General features: G+C 45.8%; 3 protein-coding genes across 8 annotated transcripts in view; 1 reads left to right on the top strand and 2 right to left on the bottom strand.

Moving 5' to 3' along the window:
* LOC131744510 (zinc finger protein 665-like) overlaps positions 1 to 23,514 on the bottom strand; it is a 341,106-nt gene that overhangs the window by 179,593 nt on the left and 137,999 nt on the right. The window lies entirely within an intron of this gene.
* Positions 1 to 23,514, bottom strand: part of LOC131744559 (zinc finger protein 836-like) — a 383,402-nt gene that overhangs the window by 252,428 nt on the left and 107,460 nt on the right. The window lies entirely within an intron of this gene.
* Positions 1,009 to 14,613, top strand: LOC131744698 (zinc finger protein 347-like). Of its 5 annotated transcripts, none has more exons than XM_067018860.1 (5): positions 1,009 to 2,005; positions 5,943 to 6,028; positions 6,616 to 6,675; positions 7,946 to 8,072; positions 12,642 to 14,613. In XM_067018860.1, the coding sequence occupies exons 1-5, from the start codon at positions 1,996 to 1,998 to the stop codon at positions 14,195 to 14,197; spliced, it is 1,839 nt and encodes a 612-aa protein (XP_066874961.1). In that variant the 5' UTR covers positions 1,009 to 1,995; the 3' UTR covers positions 14,198 to 14,613. The 5 variants fall into 5 exon arrangements, with proteins under 5 accessions (XP_066874961.1, XP_066874962.1, XP_066874963.1 ...); XM_067018862.1 differs by having other exon boundaries at positions 1,022 to 1,125; XM_067018863.1 differs by having other exon boundaries at positions 1,025 to 1,120.

Raw genomic sequence — 23,514 nt, 5'->3', positions numbered from 1 at the left:
AACCCCGGTGCACCGGCTCCTAATAAACCTCTTGCGTGTTGCAGCGACTCTCGACTCTTGGCGGTTCTTGGGCGAGCTGGGACCCCTCAGAGACCGTTCAGGTCTAACAAAAGGAATACAATGTTTCTCTTTTTTCTTTCTCTTTTTATTTTATCTATATGAAATGCTGGATGCTAACTAAACTTACTGTCCTAATCATTTCATAAGATACATTAAGTCAGAGAATTCTGTGGTACACCTTTACTGAATAGTGATGTATCTCAAGTATTTCTCTATTATACTACGGGGGAAAGCAGGTTTTAAAAGGCAAAAAGAAGCAAAACAATTAAAAAATATTTACGTAAAAAAGAATACTACACTTTATTGCTCTTTTTATAGCAACGGTTAGTGCTATAAAATCAGGGACGAGCAACGGGCAGTCCCTGATTGTCTGGTAATGAACAAGAGCGTTGAGTTTGGCCTCCTGAGTGAGCAGGGAATAGAAACAGGATGTTCTGTAGTTTTCAGCGTGAAAAAGCCCATCCTACCCGGGGTTTTGTAATTCTGTCATTCTAGTTTGTAATAGAAAGACAAGTCCCGCTCTTGTTTCCTGAATTGCTTTTATTAGTTCTAACTGCAGGAAGTGTTGCAGGCTCCAGTCACCGCCCCACAGCTACCACTTGGAGACCCAAGTTTCCAGAGCTCTGAATTGCTCCAGCCTCACTAACGGGACTTTAGAGCAACCTGTTGTGGGGAGGAGTGGGGGAGCTTTTTATTTAAACCGTTTTTAAGTTAAGAGGAAACGTCTTAGTTTTTGATTAAAGTGACTGCCCTTCTCCCGGCTCCCTGCTCCCAGCCCCGCCCTCCGGCCATCCCAGCGTCTGGGCTCCCTCCTCGCCCCGCCCCTCGCGCACAGCGCTCCGCCCAGGCCCCCTCCCGGAATCCCCGCCTCTCCCCCGGAATTCGTAGTTACCTGCGGAACCGGAAACAGGGGCCGTGTTTTGAAGGTCACAGTACGAGGTAAGTTGCCCATCGCTAGGGAAGTTGTGCGTCGCTGCTCCTCGTACTGCAACTTACTGGCTTCGGAGTAAATCCCAGCATCCGGCCTCCTACCTAATAGATCCAGACGTCGCCGTTAGAGGTCGGGTATGTTTTCCATTGGGTTTGAAATCGCTTTGAGGCTGGTCCCTGCCGTTCGCTTTACGGCCTTCAGTCCACGTAGACACGGTCTTTAGCGCCGTTTTCCTGTTTCAAACCTTCAGTGACGACCCCCCCGCCCAGGTCCACCCCGTAACGTCCTCTTCCGCGAGGTGGATTCGCGCCCCCAGCCTCGCCCTCTCGGCCCCTGGAGGGCAGCGCCGGCCGTCCCGCTCCAGGGATTCTGGAGAGCCCGCCCCTCTCCGGAGGCCCCCTCCCTCCCTTCCCACCCCGCTGGCCTCGCGTCTCCTCAGGCCGGCCCTTCAGCTCCCCTTCCTAGTCAGCCCTTCCCCTCACCCCGCGAAGGGGGAGGTGACCTGGGCCACACGCGTGACACCCAGTGTTGTTTCTTCCCGAATTGCACCCGCTGGAAAATCTCTCTTTTCCGGTCGGCGGGTATGTTATCCATTCGCCATTTCTGGAAACACGTGGGCGATGGGAAGTAGGAGGAGTAGAGACGGAGCGACAGACAGAGAAGTCGGAATAACTGAGATGTCGAAGGAATGGGGGAGAACCCGTGGCATGGCGGCGTGGGAAGAGGGGCCCTGGATCACCCGGAGAAGGGAGGACGATACAGTGGCGAGGCACTTCACGCAGAGAGTGGCCGGAGAGAATGGAGTTTGAACCTTGGCCTTCAGAGCCAAGTGGCTCTGGGAGAGCAAGAGAGGAACAACTAGGGAATAGATTAGAGCAGAGGAAGAGAGAGCCGCTGGGGAGTCCAGCCACGTGGGGCGCCGCAGAGCGGGGCGGAAGGGGCTGTGCCGGGGATGGAACGCCGTAACCGGGGGACGAGAGAGGGGGCCGAGATCGGGAAGAAAGATGCAGAAAGGTACGGATATTTAGGACAGTCAGAAAGGTTGCGCGGAGAGAGCTACGTGAGGGAGGAAACCGAGAGGGGGGCAGGAACAGCAGCAAAGAAACAGGGAGACAGATAAACCTAATGAAATGTAAATACCTAGTAGTGCAGGTACGGGGAGAAACAGGGTCCGGATGGGTGGTGAGCTCTTTGGATGTGGACAGTTAAGTCGTGATACATTGATTTCTGGCTTTAAAATCTAATAAATGTAATTTTTGTTTGACTTACATAGACAATGGTCAGTATTAAAAACTGGCTATAAGGTTTGTGCATTTTGTAATTATTTGAGTCATAAGATGACTTCCATATTCAGTTCCTATTCAGCCATGGGGCAGCGACTTGACTCAGACAGTTGTCCTTCACCCCCTTACATTTCTTGTCAGGGGGTAGAGAACTGGGTAAGAAAAAACTGTCAGCACATGGCACCTCTTTAAAGGAAGAGGCCCTTCGGGTGACCTCTTCGGAATTCATGTCCACCCGATTCTGTTCAGTCAATTCAGATCTTCTCCGAAGTGTGTCCCCTCTGGGCCTCAGGGAGCCCACTCGTAACACAGAGATGAGAGACTAGACCAGAAACTCTCAGTCTGAGCAACACGAAACCCCTGAATTCATTGGCAAAATTGGGTGTGTGTCTGTGTGTGGCAGTTCTTTTTCTTTGAGTGTATATTTATTGGAAAGGTAATACCAAGCCCATGTGAGAATACAGACAAAAAGAAGAAAATGGAAATCATTTCTAATCCCACTCAAAAAAGATGGTATTTACCCTTTATTATATATCATTATAGTCTTACTTTATGGATAAAGTTTTAATAGAAAGTATAAGTAGCACTTTTTATTTTGAGGATAGTTTCTTTACACTGCTGTACTGTCAGCTTCTGATGTACAGCGTAGTGAATCAGCCATATGTATACATATCCCCTCGTTTTTGGATTTCCTTCCCGTTTGGGTCACCACAGAGCATTGAGAACATACTCTGTAACCTTCCCTGTGCTCTACAGTATGTTCTCATTAGTTATATATTTTATACATCGTAGTGTGTGTATGTCAATCTGAACCTCCCATCATCCCTCCCCACCTCCCCCCCCCCCCGTGTGTGGCAATTATTTTTGAAGAGAGTGTCTAGTTATATTTAGAAATTTAAATGGGCCACAGTCATCCCAGAATGTAAAAGTAAAACAAGCCCTAGAAAGGAGACAAGAACATAGGCTCAGAGGTAAAGTGACCATAGTGAGATGTATTTCTCTGCAGAAAGTTTAAATTTGAAGAGAGTTTAGTTGGTCCTGGCACTCATCTCTCCACTGGCTGTTACTTGTCTTTACGACAAAGCCCAGTCTCCTCGCTGTGTCTGCACAGCCCTGTATCGTGCTCAGGGCCCCGCCGGTGTCTCCGGCCTCATCTTGGGAGCTGACCGTCCTCATGGTTCAGTCTGCCCCGGACACATTCGCCTTTTTTCTGTTCCCAAGCCCCACCACGTTTGCTGTCTCAGCTCTTAGTTCCCGATCTTACGGTTGGCCTTTAAGTCACCATGGCTCAGGCCCTTTTTCCTCCACATCTTACTTCAGAGATGTGTCCCCTTCCCCTTCCTCCGACAGCCTCTGTGACATTCCCCAGGTTTTATTGCCTCTGTATCAGTCACCCTCAACAGAAATGTACTGGGGTATTGATTATTTTTAGTCTTTCCTGCGAAGCCTCCTTCGAAGGACACAGCGGTCGTCCTCTTCCCAGGGCCACTGCAACACCTCACTCTGGGGCTGTTTTCAAGGCTAGGATTAGTGACTGGGCTGAGTGTGCCTCGGGGGATATCCAGGTGCCAGGGCAGGTAATGAGGATGGTTCTCACACTTGCTTTGGACATTCCCACTCTAATCGATCCTTACCTTATGTGTCTGTTTAATTACTCAGGAGCAAAAAGAGGTAGGGAGGCCTATAAAGTCCTATACAACCGGTGTCCTCAAGCAGTGGGTGACGTGTTCCCCTGTTTAGTGTGCTGTGTCACTGCTCCGCCGGAGCCCCCAGTGTTGCAGGCTGTGCACATCAGGTGACCAGTTGCCTCCTTGGACGGGAGCTTTGCCTTCCGGCAGGTCGTCTGCTCCGAGTCCGGGATAGTGACTTCACTGCGCTGAGCGTGGGCAGAAGTCCAGAACCTAATGGGCCATGAAGGAGGCCTCCCTCAAAGAGCGAGGGTATCTTTTCATTACCTCTGAGCGGGTAGAACAGGAGTCAAGAAACTCGGGGGACTGTCTGCTTTGAGGCTCCGTAAATGAACTCAAATGCCCTTGTAACTGGACTTCATGACGTTCCCAACTGTCGGTCAGTTTTCCCAGGATGGCCGACTCCTTGACCTTCATAATGAATGGCCAGTGTCCTTTGGGTGGCAGCTTGTGTGTATTCCTGTTGCGATGGCTTTGCTGAGAGGCCCCACGAGTGCGCGGAGGAGAGGCGGAGCGGTTGGGTAGTTGGGGGGGAGCCTGTAGGGGTCCTCAGGAGGGACGTGGCAGCCAGTGTGGGCTTCAGGGTGAGCCAGGTGAATGGTGTGGGCACCTGTCCCTTGTGGGCTCAGCGCGTCTGGAGAACTGTTTGAAAGGGAAGGTCTTAACTGTGGTTGGAGGACCTTGAGGTGGTGTGTGTAATTGTGGGCTTCGTGACACGAACAGAATTGCCATAAAGTCCCAGCTCGGGTTTCCTGGGACATAGATGCTGAGGCTGAGGACTGCATGCACTGGTCACGTTGAATAACTCGCGGTCACGCGTGAGTAGGAATGAAGGCAGCGGGTTTAGAAAGACAAACGTTTTCCTCCTGTGCTCTCAGAGATACGACCTGAGCTGCGCGAATACGCCCTGGGTACAGGTTTGTGGGCGCCATGGTCCTGAGGGAATGGATCTATAGGGTGCCCCACAGAATCCAGTCCGTACATTGACTCACACTGGGTCTTCTGAGAGTGGGAGGATCGTCGTGCAACTCTGAAAGTGCTGCACAGAAAATGTTAGAGATCATTTTGTGCGTTACCTTTGGTATCTTTGAGCATTTCACTGTGTAATGAAGACCATTTCAGATGCACTTTGAAAGATACAGTGGAGAATCTGGGCCATTTCATTGGGAGAGGTTGTGGTCTGACAGTGACATGTGCATTATTGCATGTGTCTCTTTTTTAATTAGTAGGTTTGGGAGATGACAGTGTTTGGGCTGGAATCATTGTAAATGAAAATACGGTATCTTAGGTTTAGTGGGTCCTTGGGTGTCTTCACATGTAATTTTTGTGATAATTATTACACAGTGTATATACCTGCCAAATAATCACATTGTATATCTTATATGTACACCATGTTTATTCATCAATTATCCATTAATAGAGCTTGGGGGGAAAAGAACGTGGCAGGGGTGCTGGGCTCACCTCCTCTAGGTGGTGCCCACCCAGGCTCCACATTGATTTGAGTCAGGCATCTTCATGTAACAAGAGGTTTGCTTTCCAAGAGTCCGGATGGGGCCCAACATCAGTAATCCTTTAAGTGCCCCAGGCGGTTCCAACCTGGATCCGTCACGGAGCATCGTGACTCTGAGTCCCCCCGTTCCCGAGGCTGAGATCGGGGCTGAGGCCGAGGGGCTCCGCTCTGCGTGGGGATGGATCAGGGCTGGTCCGTGACCCGCAGGGGGTCGTCGGGTCCAGCCGAGGTGCCCGCTGCTGCTGGGTACGTGGGGGCCTCACCAGGAGGGGAGCGAGATCTGAAGAAAGGGTGGGAAAACTCCCTGTTGGTCTCCGTGTGGGAGTTACTGTCCTGAGCCCCTCCTGGGACAGTGGGCAGCAGAGGACCGTCTGCTCCACGTGCTGAGGGCTTCCCTGTGTGTGTGGTTATGACTCAGGAGGGGGGGGGTGTTGATTCTAAGCATTAAACAGCCTGTTTTCAACTCTCAGGATACACCTCTAAAGAGTCCTGTTGTCTAACAAAGAAGCCCTTAAGAGAAGGAAAAGAAAAGGAGTCAGGAATGGCTCTTGCTGAGGTAAAGTCGTGTTCTCAGTTGATTCTTCAGTCTTTCCTTCCTGAAGTGCCCTCAATTGGACTTGCTAATCTTGTATCACTCTGAGGTATCTTTGCTGACACCTGTACGTTCACCTTTATCCAGTGCCTTCCCCCAGTCCCTGTCATGTCCACTTAGATTTCATCTCCCCTGAGGCTCCAGTGGACATTGTCTTAGGCAAGGCTTCACACCTATGGATTGTGGATGGGGTCTCGGTGCTGTTGGGCAGCGGGTATTGTTAAAGGGCTTCGTCTGAATGCACTGTCCGCTCTCTGTAAATTCCGTGACCTGTCCTGTTCATGGAATCATCTGAATATGCACAATACTTGGTAAATTCTGCAAAACTGAACAATAACAAGAAATTTGTTCTGATTTTTTTTTATAATGCACTGGAAGCTAAATGAGTGAGTCACTGGCTTCAAAGTCTGAATGATTGGAAAATGGAATGGAAAGTTCAGAAAGAGACATCAGTGGTAGAGGGTGTTTTATTCCATCATCGATTTTTAAACTGTGAAATCAACAAAATTCTCTGGATTTTTCAAGTCACTTTCTTTCCCTCCATTTCTCAGGGGTTGTCTTTGCACTCTGTTGATTGCCTTTTTCATGACAGAGAAGGTTTTCTGTTTTATGTAAGTAAGGTTCCTACTTTATTCTTTTGCTGGTAGATATCCAGTTTCCCAGCGGCATTTGTTCCTGAGATTGTCCTTTTTCCATTGTGTAGTCTTACCACATTTTACATACATGCCAAGGGCTATTTGTGAGCATTCTGTTCTGTTCCTTTGCTTTTTGTGTCTGTGTTCGTGCCAGTACCACACCATCTTGATTAATTTGTACGTAATGCTTTGATATTCAAAAAGGGCCTTCTCCATCTCCCTCCTGTTTCAAGAGTATTTTGGCCATTTTGGGTCCTTTGCGATTCTCTTAACATGTTCTTTTACCATTTTTTTTGTCTTACTGCAAAGCATGCTTTTTTTTTTACCATGTTTTTTTCTGTCACTGCAAACATTGCCATTGGAATTTTGACAGGGATTCTGTTGTAGCTATAGAACACTTTGGGACTGTAGTCATTTTAAGAATATTAAGTCTTCCAGTGCATGCATACAGGATATCTTTCTATTTGTCTGTATCTCCTTGGATTACTTTTAACAAGTTTTGTAATTTTCAGTGTACAAGTGTTTTACCTCCTTGGCTAATTTATTCCTAAGTATTCTGTACTTTTTCTTTTTTTTTTTGCAGTACGCGGGCCTCTCAGTGTTGTGGCCTCTCCCGTTGTGGAGCGCAGGCTCAGCGGCCATGGCTCACGGGCCTAGCCGCTCCGCGGCATGTGGGATCTTCCCGGACCGGGGCACGAACCCATGTCCCCTGCATCAGCAGGTGGACTCTGAACCACTGTGCCACCGGGGAAGCCCACATGTTAAATTTTTTTATCCAACTTTTCTAAAAAAAATTTTTTGACATAGTTGGGTTTTTTTTTCCTTTTTAAAGATTTATTTATTTATTTTTGGCTGCATTGGGTCTTTGTTGCTGCGCGCGGGCTTTCTGTAGTTGCAGCGAGTGGGGGCTACTCTTCCTTGCGGTGCTTGGCCTTCTCACTGCAATGGCTTCTCTTGTTATGGAGCATGGGCTCTAGAGCACGCAGGCTTCGGTAGTTGTGGCACATGGGCCTCAGTAGTTGTGGCTCGCAGGGTCTAGAGCACAGGCTCAGTAGTTGTGGCGCATGGGCTTAGTTGCTCCGGGACATGTGGGATCTTCCCGGACCAGGGCTCAAACCTGTGTCCCCTGCATTGGCAGGTGGATTCTTAACTACTGCGCCACCAGGGAAGCCCCTGAGTCAGTGTTTTATTAGTGGAATACACAAATAAACTCTTTCACACTTGGTGAAATGTGTTTTTCTTTCAGGGTCAGTTGACTTTCAAGGATGTGGTCATTGAATTCTCTCAGGAGGAGTGGGAATGCCTGGACCCTGCCCAGAGGGCCTTGTACAGGGACGTGATGCTGGAGACCTACAGGAACCTGATCTTTGTGGGTGAGGATAACTTCCCTCCAAGTGGGAGGGTATCTTTGCATTTACCCTTATTTGCCCTTTGGAATCCCATGCCTTGCTTAACTGAACTAACTCAGTGCCTTGATGTCTCAGGCCTCAGGAGTTTAAATGTTCCATTTCTTTTTTTTTTTTTTTTTTTTTTGCGGTACGCGGGCCTCTCACTGCTGTGGCCTCTCCCGTTGCGGAGCAGAGGCTCCGGACGCGCAGGCTCAGCAGCCATGGCTCACGGGCCCAGCACGTGGGATCTTCCCGGACCAGGGCTGGAACCCGTGTCCCCTGCATCGGCAGGCGGATTCTCAACCACTGCGCCACCAGGGAAGCCCAATGTGCCATTTCTTTAGATGGTCTGCCCACTTAATGATACACCAGGAGTTTTTTCCAGTGCTTAAGTATTTAAAACACCCAACTGGAAACTTTTTTTTTTTTTTTTAAATAAACGTGTTCCTGATATTGATGTGGATCTGAGTTTTTTTAATATATATATATTTATTTGTTTATTATTTATTTATTTTTGGCTGTGTTGGGTCTTCGTTTCTGTGCGAGGGCTTTCTCCAGTTTTGGCGAGCTGGGGCTACTCATCATCGTGGTGCGCGGGCCTCTCACTGCCGCGGCCTCTCCCGTTGCGGACAACAGGCTCCGGACGTGCAGGCTCAGTGGCCGTGGCTCACGGGCCCAGTTGCTCTGTGGCATGTGGGATCTTCCCAGACCGGGGCTCGAATCCGTGTCCCCTGTATTGGCAGGCGGATTCTCAACGACGGCGCCACCAGGGAAGCCCCCAATTGGAAACTTTTAAAATAAAGGGGTCTGTTGCCCCCTCAGCTCTCCTTTTGGGCTTCATTCCCTTGGATGCTCAGTTCTCAGTCCATATAGATCAGAGCTGATGCCTCCGGACTCCAGTCCCTGGGCCTTTCTGTATTACACCCCCATCTGATGTTTTTTAGAAGATCTAATTATAAGATGGGAGAACACTGCTTGCTGTTTCATTCCATCTGGCACCTCAGAACCTGCATGCGGAGCTGTCTCAAGCCCTGTCTGCTTGTTTAGATCTGTTGGCCATTTCTGGTGTTCTGACTTTGCCACAGCCCATCAGGGATGTGTGTAATAGGGAGGTGCATTAGATCATCTGTTAGTGTAACTTAGGGAAACTCTAAAGACGGTGGACAGAGAGATCCTCGTTTTAATCCCCAGTCCTACATGGGGAGAACATATGAAGCTTTCTGGCTTTATCTTGGAATCTATGGGTTAAGCTCATGATTCCATGTCAAGGACCCATAATATCTGAACCCCGTATCTTATTTTTTTTCCTTTCTTATTGCTGTACTTAGTCAGGAAATATATGTTCTTTCTGATTTATTGTTCTCCTAAGTTTGCATGACTTTACCTTTGCAAGTTGTTTTTGAAAGACATGCTTCTAGGGACTGAAATTTTATCTCATTTCTTTGCTGTGATAATGTACCTGTAGTTAATGGACAACATCTGGTGGATAGTGTGGAATGGGTTTGCTGTGTAACAGAAAATTTTTGATAGAGAATACTGTCCCTCATACGTTGCAAGACCCTGATAAATCTTTGCAGTTCTTTTTCTGATTTTGAGGAATATCACCCAAACGTGTCTCAAAGGTACTGTGACAATCTTGGTCACATGTAATAATTACCATTGTTGGAGCCTCAAGAAATGGTATAGGAATTTCTCCTGGGGATACCATTGTCCAAGTTCACATTCTCGTGTTAGGCTCTTGACTCAGCTGGCATGCCGCATTTTTTGTCGCCTCTGCGTGCCATTGTTCGTTATCCCGTCACAGCTAATTTTGAAGTGTCTTAATGAGACAGTTTGTGGAGAGATACTTTATCAATGGTGAGCTATCATTGTTTTGTTTACAACACTTCTGCTTTCATTTTGTGCATTTCTGTGGGTAACGAGTGGTCTTGATTTTATTAATTTTATCATCAGGTCTATGTATTTGATGTTACTATTAGTGTTTTTGTTTTCTATTTTCCATGTGAGTGTTTGATTGGGGAAGAGCCCCCTCATGGTGGAATTTTTGTTGTATAGAAATACATTGATTTTTGCCTGTTGATTAAATGTCTGGTAATTTATTATTTCTAGCAGGGTTTTTTGTTTTTTGTTTTTTTCCAGAATCTTCAGGATTTCTACAAATTAGATCACATTGGTTTTAAACAGATAATTTTGTCTCCTCTTTATATTTGGATACCTTTTATCTCTTTTTTTGCCTACTTGTTCTTGTTCCTACTAGGATTTCCAGGAATAAGTGTTTAGAAGTAAGAGCAAGTATCCTTGTCCTGTTTCTGATCTTAGAGGGAATGCTTTCAGTCTTTCACCATTGAGCATAATGTTAGCTGTGTGCTGTCAACACATGTCCTTTATTGTGTTGAGGTAGCTTTTTAAAACTTTTTTGGTTTATTGAGTATTTTTATCATGAAAGGCTGTTGACTTTTTTCACATGCTTTGCCAGCATCGATTGAGACCATCATGTAGGGCTTTTTTATATATTCTCTTTTTTGTATACATTTATTTATTTTATTTATTTATTTTTGGCTGTGTGGGTCTTCATTGGTGTGTGCGGGCTTTCTCTAGTTGCAGCGGGTGGGGGCTACTTTTCATTGCGGTGTGTGGGCTTCTCATTGCGGTGGCTTCTCTTGTTGTGGATCATGGGCTCTAGGCGTGTGAGCTTCAGTAGATGTGGCACTCAGGCTCAGTAGTTGTGGCTTGTGAGCTCTAGAATGCAGGCTCTGTAGTTGTGGTGCACAGGCTTAGTTGCTCCATGGCACGTGAGATCTTCCTGGACCAGGGATCAAACCCGTGTCCCCTGCATTGGCAGGCGGAGTCTTAACCACTCTGCCACCAGAGAAGTCCTTTTTCATTCTCTTAATGTATTGTTTTACACTGAATGTTTTCATATGTTAAAGCATCCTGATATTTCAAGAATGTATTCTCTTTTTTTATGGTATATAATCCTTTTAATTTGTTGTTGAGTTTCGCTTACTATTGTATTGATGCTTTTTGCATCATTATTCATTATAGAGATTTTAGTCTGTGTTTTTTTTGTTTGTTTATTTGTTTGTTTGCAGTACGCGGGCCTCTCACTGTTGTGGCCTCTCCCATTGCAGAGCACAGGCTCTGGTCGCGCAGGCTCAGCGGCAGTGGCTCACGGGCCTAGCCGCTCTGCGGCATGTGGAATCTTCCCGGACCGGGGCATGAACCCGTGTCCCCTGCATCGGCAGGCAGATTCTCAACCACTGCGCCATCAGGGAAGCCCTGTGGTTTTTTTTTTAATGTCTGTCTGGCACTGGTATTAGAGTAATTCTCTTGTCATAGAGTTTGCAACTGTTCCTTTCTCTGTGTTTCTTTGGGGGCAGAGTTTAAAGAAGATTATTCTTAATTGTTTGGAAATGTTGTCTAGAATTCTGCAGTGAATGTATCTGGCCTTTCTTGTTGAATGGTTTTTGATTAGTGATTCCATCTTTTTTCCAGTTACTGGTTCATACAGATTTTAATTTCTTCTTTGGTTTGCGTTGATAGGTTGTTTTTCTAAGAATTTATTCGCTTCTTCTAGTTTATCCAATACTTAGGAATAGAATTGTCTTAATATTTTGTTCTCATTTTCTTGAATGTTGTCGAATCAGTTGTAATGTCCTCTCTCATTTCTGATTTCAGTAATTTGAGTCTTTACTCTTTTTGGTAGTTATTCTAGATGTAGGTAAGAACCAAGTTGTGAGCTTGTGATTTTATGTAGTTTTTATTCTCTATTTCATTGATTTGTAATCTAATACTTTTTACATCTGCTAGTTTTGGCATATTTTCTACTTCTAAATCATTTATCTTTTAAGTTTCTTGAAATTTATTTACTTGGTAAACCACAACCTTTTTTGTCTACTTATTTGTATTTTCTCTTTCCCGATTTATTGAAATTTAATTAATATATATCATTTTATCAGTTTAAGGTATACAGGGTAATGATTTGATCCAGTTATATTGCAAAATAATTACCTATGTGCAGTTACGATGCCTCAGAAACCATTTCAAGTAGGGATGAGTGAATAATGTTTTTAGTTCCATGGGTCACTTCTTGCATCTCCCCAGAATTTTTTTCTCTAAACTCCTGGTATTTGTGTGTTTAATGTTAATTGCTATGTTCTTTGTGGTCATGGTGGAAAAACACTTTTTTTGAGAGCTCATATAAGTTTTTCCAATTTGAATGTTTTTTCATAGTGTGTTTCAAATTAGGCTACCCTAAACTTGTTTTTTTCTATACAGCAGGTTCTTATTACTTATATATTTTATACGTATTAGTGTATATATGTCAGTCCTAATCCTCTAGGCTACCCTAAACTTAATTTGATTTACGTGTTATCACTTTCTTTAGTAAGTAATCCTATTTAGTGTTTCTAACAATTTGAGCATCATGGTTGCACAGTTTCATAACTGATTGTTTATAAGTATTACTTTTGGTATAATATCATGTATTTAACATGAAACATTTACTCATGCATTGTAATGAGTAGGTCATGTATGTTTCTTTATGTCTTGTAGATATCTCTCAGATACATGTGATCAAGAAATTACAACTAAAGTCAAACACCGATAGAGGTGGAGTATTCCAAACATTGATGTTGGGAGGACAGGAAAGCCAGGGAATCAAACATTTTTACCTCCTGGAAATTCAGGAAAATATGTATGACCATGGTTTCCAGTGGAGAGATGATGGAAGAAGTTACAAAAATATCCCTATGTTCTGTCACCAAGATGTCACTGATAGAAGTCCACATGGTGGAAAGGATGCAAAAAACAAGCCTATTGGAAATAGACTTCTGTTAAGCCTTCAGGATGAACTGTATATGTTTAAAAGTAAACAGAAAATTGATGAATTTAATAAAGCTGTTAAGAGTATCAGCAATAGTTCCTCATTTTCCCCACTTCAAGGAATTTCTCCTCCTGTCCAAAACAACATTTCTAATAGATATGGGAGTGATTTTATGCATCCTTCAGTACTGACACAAGACCAGAGCCCACCCAGGGAAGTACCTTACAAGTGTATTAAGTGTGGCAAAACCTTTCATCAGGTCTCAAATCTCAGGAGTCATCAGAGAATCCATATAGGAAAGAAATTGCATAAATGTGATGTATGTGACAAGGTCTTTAGCCGAAATTCATACCTTGTAATTCATCGAAGAGTTCATACTGGAGAGAAGCCTTACAAATGCAATGAGTGTGGCAGAGCCTTTCCTATGGGCTCATATCTCAAAAGACATCAGATAACACACATTCAAGAGAAATTATATAAATGTGACATATGTGGCAAAGTCTGTCATCAGAATCTATCCCTTCAGCGTCATCGGGGAATTCATACTGGAGAGGAAACTTACAAATGTAGTTTTTGTGGGAAAACCTTTCTTTGTGGCGCAGACCTCAGGAAGCATGGGATAATCCATCCAGGAGCAAAAGCATATAAATGTGACGTATGTGGCAAAGTCTATGGTCAAAATTCATACCTTAAATGTCACCAGAGAATTCATACTGGAGAGAAACCTTACAAATGTAATTTGTGTGGGAAAACCTTTTTTTTAAAAACAGGCCTCAGGAAACATGAGATAATCCATACAGGAGCAAAACCATATAAATGTGATGTATGTGGCAAAGTCTTTAATCAAAAATCAGTCCTTGTGAATCATCAGAGAATTCATACTGGAGAGAAACCTCACAAATGTAATGAGTGTGGCAAGTTCTTTCGTGAGAAGCAAACCCTTAGAAGGCATCAACGAATTCATACTGGAGAGAAACCTTACATATGTAATGAGTGTGGCAGAGCCTTTCGTGAGAAGCCAGCCCTTACAAGGCATCAACGAATTCATACTGGAGAGAAACCTTACAAATGTAATGACTGTGGCAGAGCCTTTTGTGAGAAGCCAGCCCTTACAAGGCATCAACGAATTCATACTGGAGAGAAACCTTACAAATGTATTGAGTGTGGCAAAGCCTTCAGTCAAAGTTCAACCCTATCAAGTCATTGGAGAGTACATATGAGTAAGCAGTCTTACAGATATAATAAGCATGGCAAATTCTTCAGTGTGCTTTCAAGCCTGAGTTAGTACCATCAGGTAATCTATATTGGTGAGAGACTTTAATAATGTTTTGATGTGACAAGGCTTTTAGCAGGTGTCCCCATCTTAGGCTTTATTAGAAAATTCATTATGGATAGAAACCAGATAAGTGTAATTATCGTGTCCTGTCCTTTAAACACGGAATTTATTCACTGAAGAATTCATTCTGGAGATTACCTCACGAATGTTATGAATGGGAGAGAAAACTTTACTCGCGGCTCACATCTCACTAATCATAAGACCGTCCATACTGAACAGAACGTTACAGCTGTTCACCACCTTGGGACTGTTATTTTTTTTTTTTTTAACACTCCTTAATACCTGCTCCTCATTCTTGAATATGCAGTATATGAATGTATTTTTTGTTGTTCTTTCATGTGTCTAAATAAATGTCATGGTATGCACCTTGATTTAATTTTATTTATTTATTGGCTCTGTTGGGTCTTCGTTGCTGCGCGCAGGCTTTCTCTAGTTGTGGCGAGCGGGGGCTACTCTTCGTTGCCGTGTGTGGGCTTCTCATTGCGGTGGCTTCTCTTGTTGTGGAGCACAGGCTCTAGGCGTTGGGCTTCAGTAGTTGTGGCTCGCGGGCTCTAGAGCGCAGGCTCAGTAGTTGTGGCGCACGGGCTTAGTTGCTCCGCGGCATGTGGGATCTTCCCAGACCAGGGCTCGAACCCCTGTCCCTTGCATTGGCAGGCGGATTCTTAACCACTGCGCCACCAGGGAGGTCCATCAGTGTATTAATTTGAAAGGATCAGTGTTCGTGGATTTTCTTTTAAAAATGAGTATTAGACAATGGGAACGTTTTTGTTTGAGAAATGAGAAATTTCATATATTCACCCTTAAAACATTTTTTTGTTTTTTGCTAGTTTGCACTTGTGGTCATTCACTGGAGTATAGTAGAACCCCACCCAAAGTTTGGTTTGGTTATTGAGGGTGATATTAACATTGAAATGTTATGAGAATGTTACATAATTCAGCTTTCTAGGCACATGTTGGAGACTTCCAAGGTGTTCAGAAAATGGTTTGAGAGGACAGGGAATGGTGATTGGCTTGGTGTGTTAAGGACATTACTTGATGAGGCTTGATGTTTGAACTTCCAGGTTGAATCAAAGACGGGGGACCCTTCAGGCTTTTTTTTTTTTTTTTTTTTGTGGTATGCGGGCCTCTCGCTGTTGTGGCCTCTCCCATTGCGGAGCACAGGCTCCGGACGCGCAGGCGCAGCGGCCACGGCTCACGGGCCCAGCTGCCCCGCGGCACGTGGGATCCTCCCGGACCCGGGCACGAACCCGCGTCCCCCGCATCGGCAGGCGGACTCTCAACCACTGCGCCACCAGGGAAGCCCATTCAGGCTTTTTTTATCAGCTTGCTGAGGCCGAATGGGAAGATGTTGTCCTGAAGATTAAAAGGTGTCAGTAATCAAACACTGAAAAATGGAGTCTGTTTGACAAAACAGTGAATATTTGCTCTTAAAACTCCTGATTTCTTGATAAGGAACACCACTTTTCTTTATAATAATTTATTACATTTTCTGTTTGCAGCACATTCATCTCATTGTGCAATATGGTTGTCGAAACTGCTTATAAAATATTAAATTGCCTAAGGTATTTTTATCCTAGATTAATAAAAATGGGTGTTTGGAAGGCAATTTAGTAGAAGAGCAATTATCGATAGGCTCTTAAAATCTCAATTTCAAATTGTGGTATTAAGCAATGCGGTCTTACATGGTTAATTTTCTACTGTAAGATATATATATATATATATATATACTGGCTGCACCACGCAGCTTAGGGGACCTTGGTTCCTTCTCCAGGTATCGAACCCGGTCCCTGCATTGAAAGAGCGGAGTCCTAACCTCTGGACTGCCAGGGAATTCCAGAAAAAAAGTTTTTTTGAATACAGTTTTTTCTTAGCATTACTTTTTTCTTTCCGCACGTGTTTCCCTTGTTTTAAACCAAAGGCTCTCTAAATCAGTGGGTTGTTCTAGGATCCCTGTGAAATGAAAATGAACATAACTCAGTGAGAGGTAGAAAGTAGAGGCGCTGTAAATATGAAGAGAGTTCCTTTAGGACTTTAATTCCATGGAAGCCTTTAGGACTTTAGTTCATTCTGGAACGTCATGAGGGTAAACTGCAATCTTTTAAGGTGGAAGTTGGCTGTGGTCAGGTTTTCAAAATCCAGTATGTGTGGAGTTTAGGAAGCACACGGTGAAACCAAAAGGATTAATGAGGTAGACCCCAAGAGTCCAACAATAGTTTGTAACAAGGAGACAGTCTCCATTGCCAAATGCCTGGAAGCCATTCTTCCATTTCCCAGTGATGTATTGACATTCAGAGGCAGAGCTCCTTGCCGAGAAAATAAGATTTGTGCTATTTTTTTTTTTTTTTTTTTTTCTAAGAGACGGGGTCTCGCTATGTTGCCCAGGCTGGAGTGCAGTGGCTATTCACAGGCGCCATCCCACTACTGATCAGCACGGGAGTTTTGACCTGCTCCGTTTCCGACCTGGGCCGGTTCACCCCTCCTTAGGCAACCTGGTGGTCCCCCGCTCCCGGGAGGTCACCATATGGATGCGGAACTTAGTGCGGACACCCGATCGGCATAGCGCACTACAGCCCAGAACTCCTGGGCTCAAGGGATCCTCCTGCCTCAGCCTCCCGAGTAGCTGGGACTACAGGCGCGCGCCACCGCGCCCGGCAATTTGTGCTATTTTTAGCATGACAACTGATAACCCATTACGCTCCACTTAGACTTTGTTACTAACCAAAATAATATAGATTCTTTGATAAGTGATCTTTAAAAAAATTAATTTATTTATTTGGTTGTGCTGGGTCTTATTTGCGGAAGGCGGGCTCCTGAGTTGTGGCATGTGAACTCTTAGTTGCGGCATGCCTGTGGGATCCAGTTACCTGACCAGGGATCCAACCTGGGCCCCCTGCATTGGGAACGTGGATTCTTAACCACTGCGCCACCAGGGAAGTCCCCTTTAATAAGTGATCTTAATTTCTATTTCTATTGTCTTTCATATTACACTTCAAATACAAGTCACTGTTATTAATGCGTTATGCATAGTAACTTAACTGAATTTTCATCTCTGGAAAAGGGACTTTTCCTCATTTCAGAAATGAAGGAATTTAGGACAAAGACAGGTTTAAAGACTCATTCAGTTCCATCCCAGCAAGTGGCTGAATCAGGATACGAAGCAGGTTGTGTGTTGTAATCATGAGTAATGATTATTCAGTAGTAAAGCTGTTTCCTTTCCATATTACCGAGGTGGAGGAAATTTATTGGTCTTACGTTTTGGTTTTGTTCGTAATTGTATTTCCCCACATTTCTTGATGTGAAAGAAAGAGTAGTTATTGGATAATTCAGGTCAGTTATTGTATACTCATTTAGATTCGATACATCCTCAATTGGTCCTCTGCAGGATTACATGAAGACTTACCGGCAGGTATGTCCGCATTGGAAAAGATTGAACATAATGTCCAGTTCATCCACATGTGTATACTGTCTCCATGCCCAATGCAAATGACAAGTCACATGTCTTTCTCTTTCCCAAGTAACAGAAAACAAAAGACCCTTCATCACATCAATAAAGAGTAGCTTAGGGACTTCCCTGCTGGTCCAGTGTTTAAGACTTCACCTTCCAATGCAGGGGGTGTGGGTTTGATCCCTGGTTGGGGAGCTAAGATCCCACATGCCTCGTGGTGAAAAAATCAAAACAAAACAAGGAATATTGTAACAAACTCAGTAAAGACTTAAAAATGGTTCACATAGGGCTTCCCTGGTGGCACAGTGGTTGAGAGTCCGCCTGCCGATGCAGGGGACACGGGTTCGTGCCCCAGTCCGGGAGGATCCCACATGCCGCAGAGCGGCTGGGCCCATGAGCCATGGCCGCTGAGCCTGTGCGTCTGGAGCCTGTGCTCCACAATGGGAGATGCCACAACAGTGAGAGGCCCGCGGACCGCAAAAAAAAAAGGAGGTATAAAAATGGTTCACATAAAAAAAAAAGTCTAAAAAAAAGAGTAGCTCATGTCTCACCAGCTTTTTTTTTTTTTTTTTTTTAAGTTGAGCCTTTATTTATTTATTGGCTGCATTGGGTCTTCGTAGATGCACGCAGGCTTTCTCTAGTTGCAGCGAGCAGGGGCTACTCTTTGTTGCGGTGTGCGGGCTTCTCATTGCTGTGGCTTCTTGTTGCAGAGCATTGGCTCTAGGTGCGGAGGCTTCAGTATTTGCAGCACATGGGCTCCGTAGTTGCGGCTCGTGGGCTCTAGAGCTCAGGCTCAGTAGTTGTGGCGCACGGGCCTAAGTTGCTCCACGAAGTGTGGGATCTTCCTGGACCAGGGCTCGAACCCATGTTCCCTGCATTGGCAGGTGGATTCTTAACCACTGTGCCACCAGGGAAGTCCTCACCAGCTTAATTCTATGATAAGGAGATAAACTTTGCATGCCTTAGACCTCCAGCCTCAGATGCTAGGTCTTGTCCCTGAGTCTCTGGAATTGAGCAGAGTGTTGCGTTTGGCCTCCTGCTTGAATGTGAAGAGAAAATGGAAAAGCTGTTGTTCTTTAGGGTGTGAGTAAGAAGTAGCACTTACTACTTAGGGAGACTTTTGTATTTGTTATTCTACTTTGTAATACAGAGAAACGCCCAGTGCCGGAAATATTTCTGAATCCACCGCCCCACAGCAACCATTTGGAGACCCAAGTTGCCAGGCCTCTGAATTGCTTTCTCCTTGCTAGCAGGATATGGGAGCAACCTGCTGGCAAAACAGGTTTTTTGAAACGTTTTCATCTCGCAGAAACAGCTTCCCACGTAAGTGGCCCACAAAATTTTAAGCTTTTACCATAAAACTGTCACAGAGGACTTCCCTGGTGGCGCAGTGGTTAAGAATCCGCCTGCCAATGCAGGGGACACGGGTTCGAGCCCTGGTCTGGGACGATCCCACATGCCATTGGGCAACTAAGCCCCATGAGCCACAACTACTGAGCCTGTGCTCTAGAGCCCGCGAGCCACAACTGCTGAGCCCGCGTGCTGCAACTACTGAAGCCCATGCACCTAGAGCCCGTGCTCCACAACAAGAGAAGCCACCGCGAAGAGAAGCCTGTGCACTGCAACGAAGAGTAGCCCCCGCTCGCCGTAACTAGAGAAAGCCCGCGCGCAGCAACGAAGACCCAACGCAGCCAAAAATAAATAATTTTTTTAAAAAACACCAAAAACTGTCAGATAGTAACAAACAGGTCAAGGTCCAGGGAAGCACCTTCCCCGGGTTAGCCCTACAGCCCTCCTTGCACTGACCTGTGCTCCCTACTCGCACCCCCCCTGCACCCCACCCCACCCCGCCCAGCCCTGCTTCTCTTCGCCCACACTTTCCTCTGAAACCGGAATTGGAGCACACGGGGTGAAGTTCACACTTAACAGTCTCCTTTTCTGTAAGTCTGTGCTGCGTGGTCCCCCTTATTCTGTCCTCAGGGTCTTGGGGAAGGCTCGACCCTGTATCCCAGCATCCGGGATACAAGTAAATCCAGACATCACCTGCAGGTCCGTTCCAGGTCGTGTATGTTTTCCTTTGGGTTTAAATTCACCCTGAAGCTGGTCCCTGCCCTTGGCTTTTCTGCCTTTCGTCCACGTGGGAGCCGCCTTTCAACATTTTCTTGCTTGAAACCCTTTACCAGGACTTCCCTGGTGATCCAGTGGCTAAGGCTCCGTGCTCCCAAAGCAAGGGGCTTGGGTTCCATCCCTGGTCAGGGAACTTGATCCCACATTCGCATGCCACCACTAAAGTTCCCTGCATTCTGCAACTAAAGACCTTGCATGCTGCAACGAAGATCTCGCAGGCAGCAAGGAAGATCCCGCACGTGGCAACGAAGATCCCGTGTGCTGCATAAATAAGTAAATACCCTTTACTACATCTACCCCCCACCCCCCACCCCACCCCAGCCTCGACCTCTCCGCCCCTGGAGGGCAGTGCTGGCTTCCCCGCTCCCGGAGAGGCCGCGTCCTCTCCCTGGTCCTGGGATTCTGGAGAGCCCGCCACGCCCCCTCCACCCTTCCAGCCCCTCGCGTCTTCCTGTGGCCAATCCTTCTCCTCTGCAGGCCCCCCCTTCGTAGTCAGCCCTTGCCCTTGTCCCGTTGTGGAGGTGACCTGGGCCGGCCGTGTGACAGCCATTGTTGTTCTGTCTTCAGCGCAATTGGAAAATGTGCTCTTCCGGTAGGCAGACATCTTTTTCAGTCGCATCCTTGCAAATAGGTAGGCGAGGGGGATCGGGAGAAGCAGAGACACAGAAGGACTGAGAAAGAGGAAAACGGAGGCGAGAAGAATGTGGGAAAACCGATGAGCATATAGATGATGGCTGAGGATCTTGCAAAGAGACAGTAACATAAAAGAAATTTAGCCTTTAAAGTCACAGTTCTCTAAAATTAAAAAAAAAAGTAATTAAAACAGGATCTGCAGGGGTAGGAGAGTAACACAGGGAGAGGAGTCTTAAGTCAGTGATGGGGGGGAAGCAACAGTGGTGAGGCGCTTCGCACAGAGCGTCGGGGGGCAAGGATAAAGGAGTTGGAAACTTGGCCTGCAGGGCATCGTGATGCTGGGAGAGAAGCAGGAAAGCTAGTGATCGGAAGGGGCAGAGGAAGAGAGCGAGCAGGAAGGATGCATAGCCACCTGGGGTGCCGGAGAATGGGGTGGAAGTGAGCATCACAGGAAGAGAAGGGGTGCACCCCCAAAGGCACAGAGGGAGCAGAGATGGGGGAAGAAAGGCAGAAAGACATAGAGATTTAAGGCAATCAAAGATTGAGGGGAGGGGCTTCCCTGGTGGCGCAGCGGTTGGGAATCCGCCTGCCGATGCAGGGGACGCGGGTTCGCGCCCCGGTCCGGGAGGATCCCACGTGCCGCCGAGCGGCTGGGCCCGTGAGCCGTGGCCGCTGAGCCTGCGCGTCCGGAGCCTGTGCTCCGCAACGGGAGAGGCCGCGACAGTGAGAGGCCCGCGTACCGCAAACAAACAAAAAAAGATTGAGAGGAAAGAGCAATAAGAGGGGAAACAAGTTGTAGAGCAGGCGTGACGTGTGAGGGTCGAAATAGGAGGGCAGGAGCAGAGCGGAACAAAAAGAAAGAGAAAGAAATAGGGAGATAAACAGAATGAAATGGAAATACATAGTCGTGTATTTAGCGGGCGAAACTGGATTCAGGTGGGTGGTGCATTTGGATATGGATGATTAATTTGTGATAAATTGATTTGTGGCTTCAGAATCTAATAAATTTCAATTTTTTTGCCTTAGGTTAGTTATACAGATGAGGATGACAATTGCAAAACTGTCTATAAGGTTTGTGCATTTAATAATCATTTGTTTCAGAAGATAATACCCTTTTGTAATTCCTATTCAGCCCGGGGGCGGTGACTTGACTCAGACAGTCGTCGGTCACCCTGTTTCTTTTTCCTGACATGGGGTAGAGGACAGGGGAGAGGACAAGTGGGGAAAGAAATGCCTATCACCACAAGGTGCCTCTTTAAAGAAATGTTATAACTCTTGGGAGTTCTTTTGGACTGGATTTACTTTTTTTTTCTTTTTTACAGTTAATTATTTGGAGTTTGAAATAAATCTTAATATGTCCAATTTCTACTTTTCTATAAATAATTACTGACTTCTGAACTTAGCTTTGGTGGCCGTCTATAGTTAACTCATGTCGTTCTCTTCTACATTTGATAGATTCTCAATTATTTAAATCTTTGACACCAGCATTTTTATTTTTTTATTTTAATGTTTTCTTTGACCACCCGCATGGCTTCCGGGATCTTTGTTCCCCGACCGGGGTTTGAACCGGCTCCCTTGGCAGTGAAAGCGCAGAGTCCTAACCACTGCACCGCCAGTGAATTCCTGACACCAGAAATTGTAGACTTAATGTAATTCACAAATTATTTCCCATGAAAAATTTTTGACATTTGTGTGCTTCCTCCTCTGTATCTGAGATCTTGGAAAAGTCCTTCAGTAAGTAATAAATAACTTTAGTCCATTTGGATGAGTACTTGGCAAAGATGTCAAATATCTTTTATATTAACCTTCAAAAGCTAGTTTAACCAGTTCCCTTCGATTCCATTTTCCTCCTTTTTCTGTGATCTGTTGAAACGGCGAGATGTGAGATGATGTTTCCATCAGGTCCCTCTTAAGTGTCCTCGGCAAATGATGAAGGAAGCACTGGATTGACTCGGTACCTTCTTCCATCAGAGGCCCTGTATTCGTGATGAAGAAGTCTGCTCATAGTTTCTTTCTAAGCTGACCCCCTAAGAAGGTTTTCAGCTATGTTTTGCTATTCTGTTTTTTTTTTTTTTTTTTTTTTTTTTTTTGTGGTACGCGGGCCTGTCACCACTGTGGCCTCTCCCGTTGCGGAGCACAGGCTCCGGACGCGCAGGCGCAGCGGCCACGGCTCACGGGCCCAGCCGCTCCGCGGCACGTGGGATCCTCCCGGACCAGGGCATGAACCCGCGTCTCCTGCATCGGCAGGCGGACTCCCAACCACTGCGCCACCAGGGAAGCCCTATTCTGTATTTTTAAATTATGTTACTGTGATTTTTCTGGAGAAGAATTACCAGAATTCTTTCTGTCGTCATTGCACCCATGTTCTGCAGGACTTCGTCTTCTCTCGGCTGGACAGTGCAACAGCCCATCTCTATCTCCTTGTCTTGGATCTGCCCACACCCCCATTTGTTCCCTGTAAGAGGCCTTCACGCCTCCCCATACAAACCTCCCCTTCTCCCTGTATCCCTCAGTGGGAAGCCTAAGCTCCTGGAATGCCATTCAAGCTTGGTAATCAGTGCGATCAGTTCTTGAACGAGAAGTTTCCATTGCTGAAGTGCATGAAAGATGGTGTTCTAAACGAGAGGGGGAAATAAGGACGAACTCTGTCCACTGGCCCCTCAGGTCACCTTTTCAGAATTCCATCACACACGGTTCCATTCGCTCAATTTAGACCTCTTCAGAAATGTCTCCCCTCTGGGCCTCAGGGAGCCCACTTGTAACATGGAGATGAGAGACTAGAGCAGAAACTCTGTTTGGGCAACACTGACGCCTGAAATGATTGGCCAGGTTGGCTGTGTTTCTGTGTGTGGCAGTTCTTTTTGGAGAGAGTCTCTAACTGTACTTAGTATTGAAAATGGGTCTCAGTCCTCAAAACTGAAAAAGAAAAACAAAAATGCTAGGATGGAGGCAGGAATGGGGGGGGGGGTGAGAGTAAGAGAGACAATAGTCAGATGTCTTCTGCAAATGAACGCAGTTTATTTATAAAGCTCAATGGCAAACGTTTAACCTCCCCAGTTCC

Source organism: Kogia breviceps, chromosome 18, assembly GCF_026419965.1.
Source record: "Kogia breviceps isolate mKogBre1 chromosome 18, mKogBre1 haplotype 1, whole genome shotgun sequence".
Lineage (NCBI taxonomy): Eukaryota > Metazoa > Chordata > Mammalia > Artiodactyla > Physeteridae > Kogia > Kogia breviceps.
The sequence above is the reverse complement of the archived record's forward strand: the minus strand, read 5'-3'. Positions and strand labels throughout refer to the sequence as shown.

Coding starts and splice junctions, on each gene's coding strand:
- LOC131744698 (XM_067018860.1), top strand. Junction 6,676..7,945: donor GAGAAGGTTTTCTGTTTTAT/GTAAGTAAGGTT, acceptor TTTTTCTTTCAG/GGTCAGTTGACTTTCAAGGA. Junction 8,073..12,641: donor CAGGAACCTGATCTTTGTGG/GTGAGGATAACT, acceptor TATGTCTTGTAG/ATATCTCTCAGATACATGTG.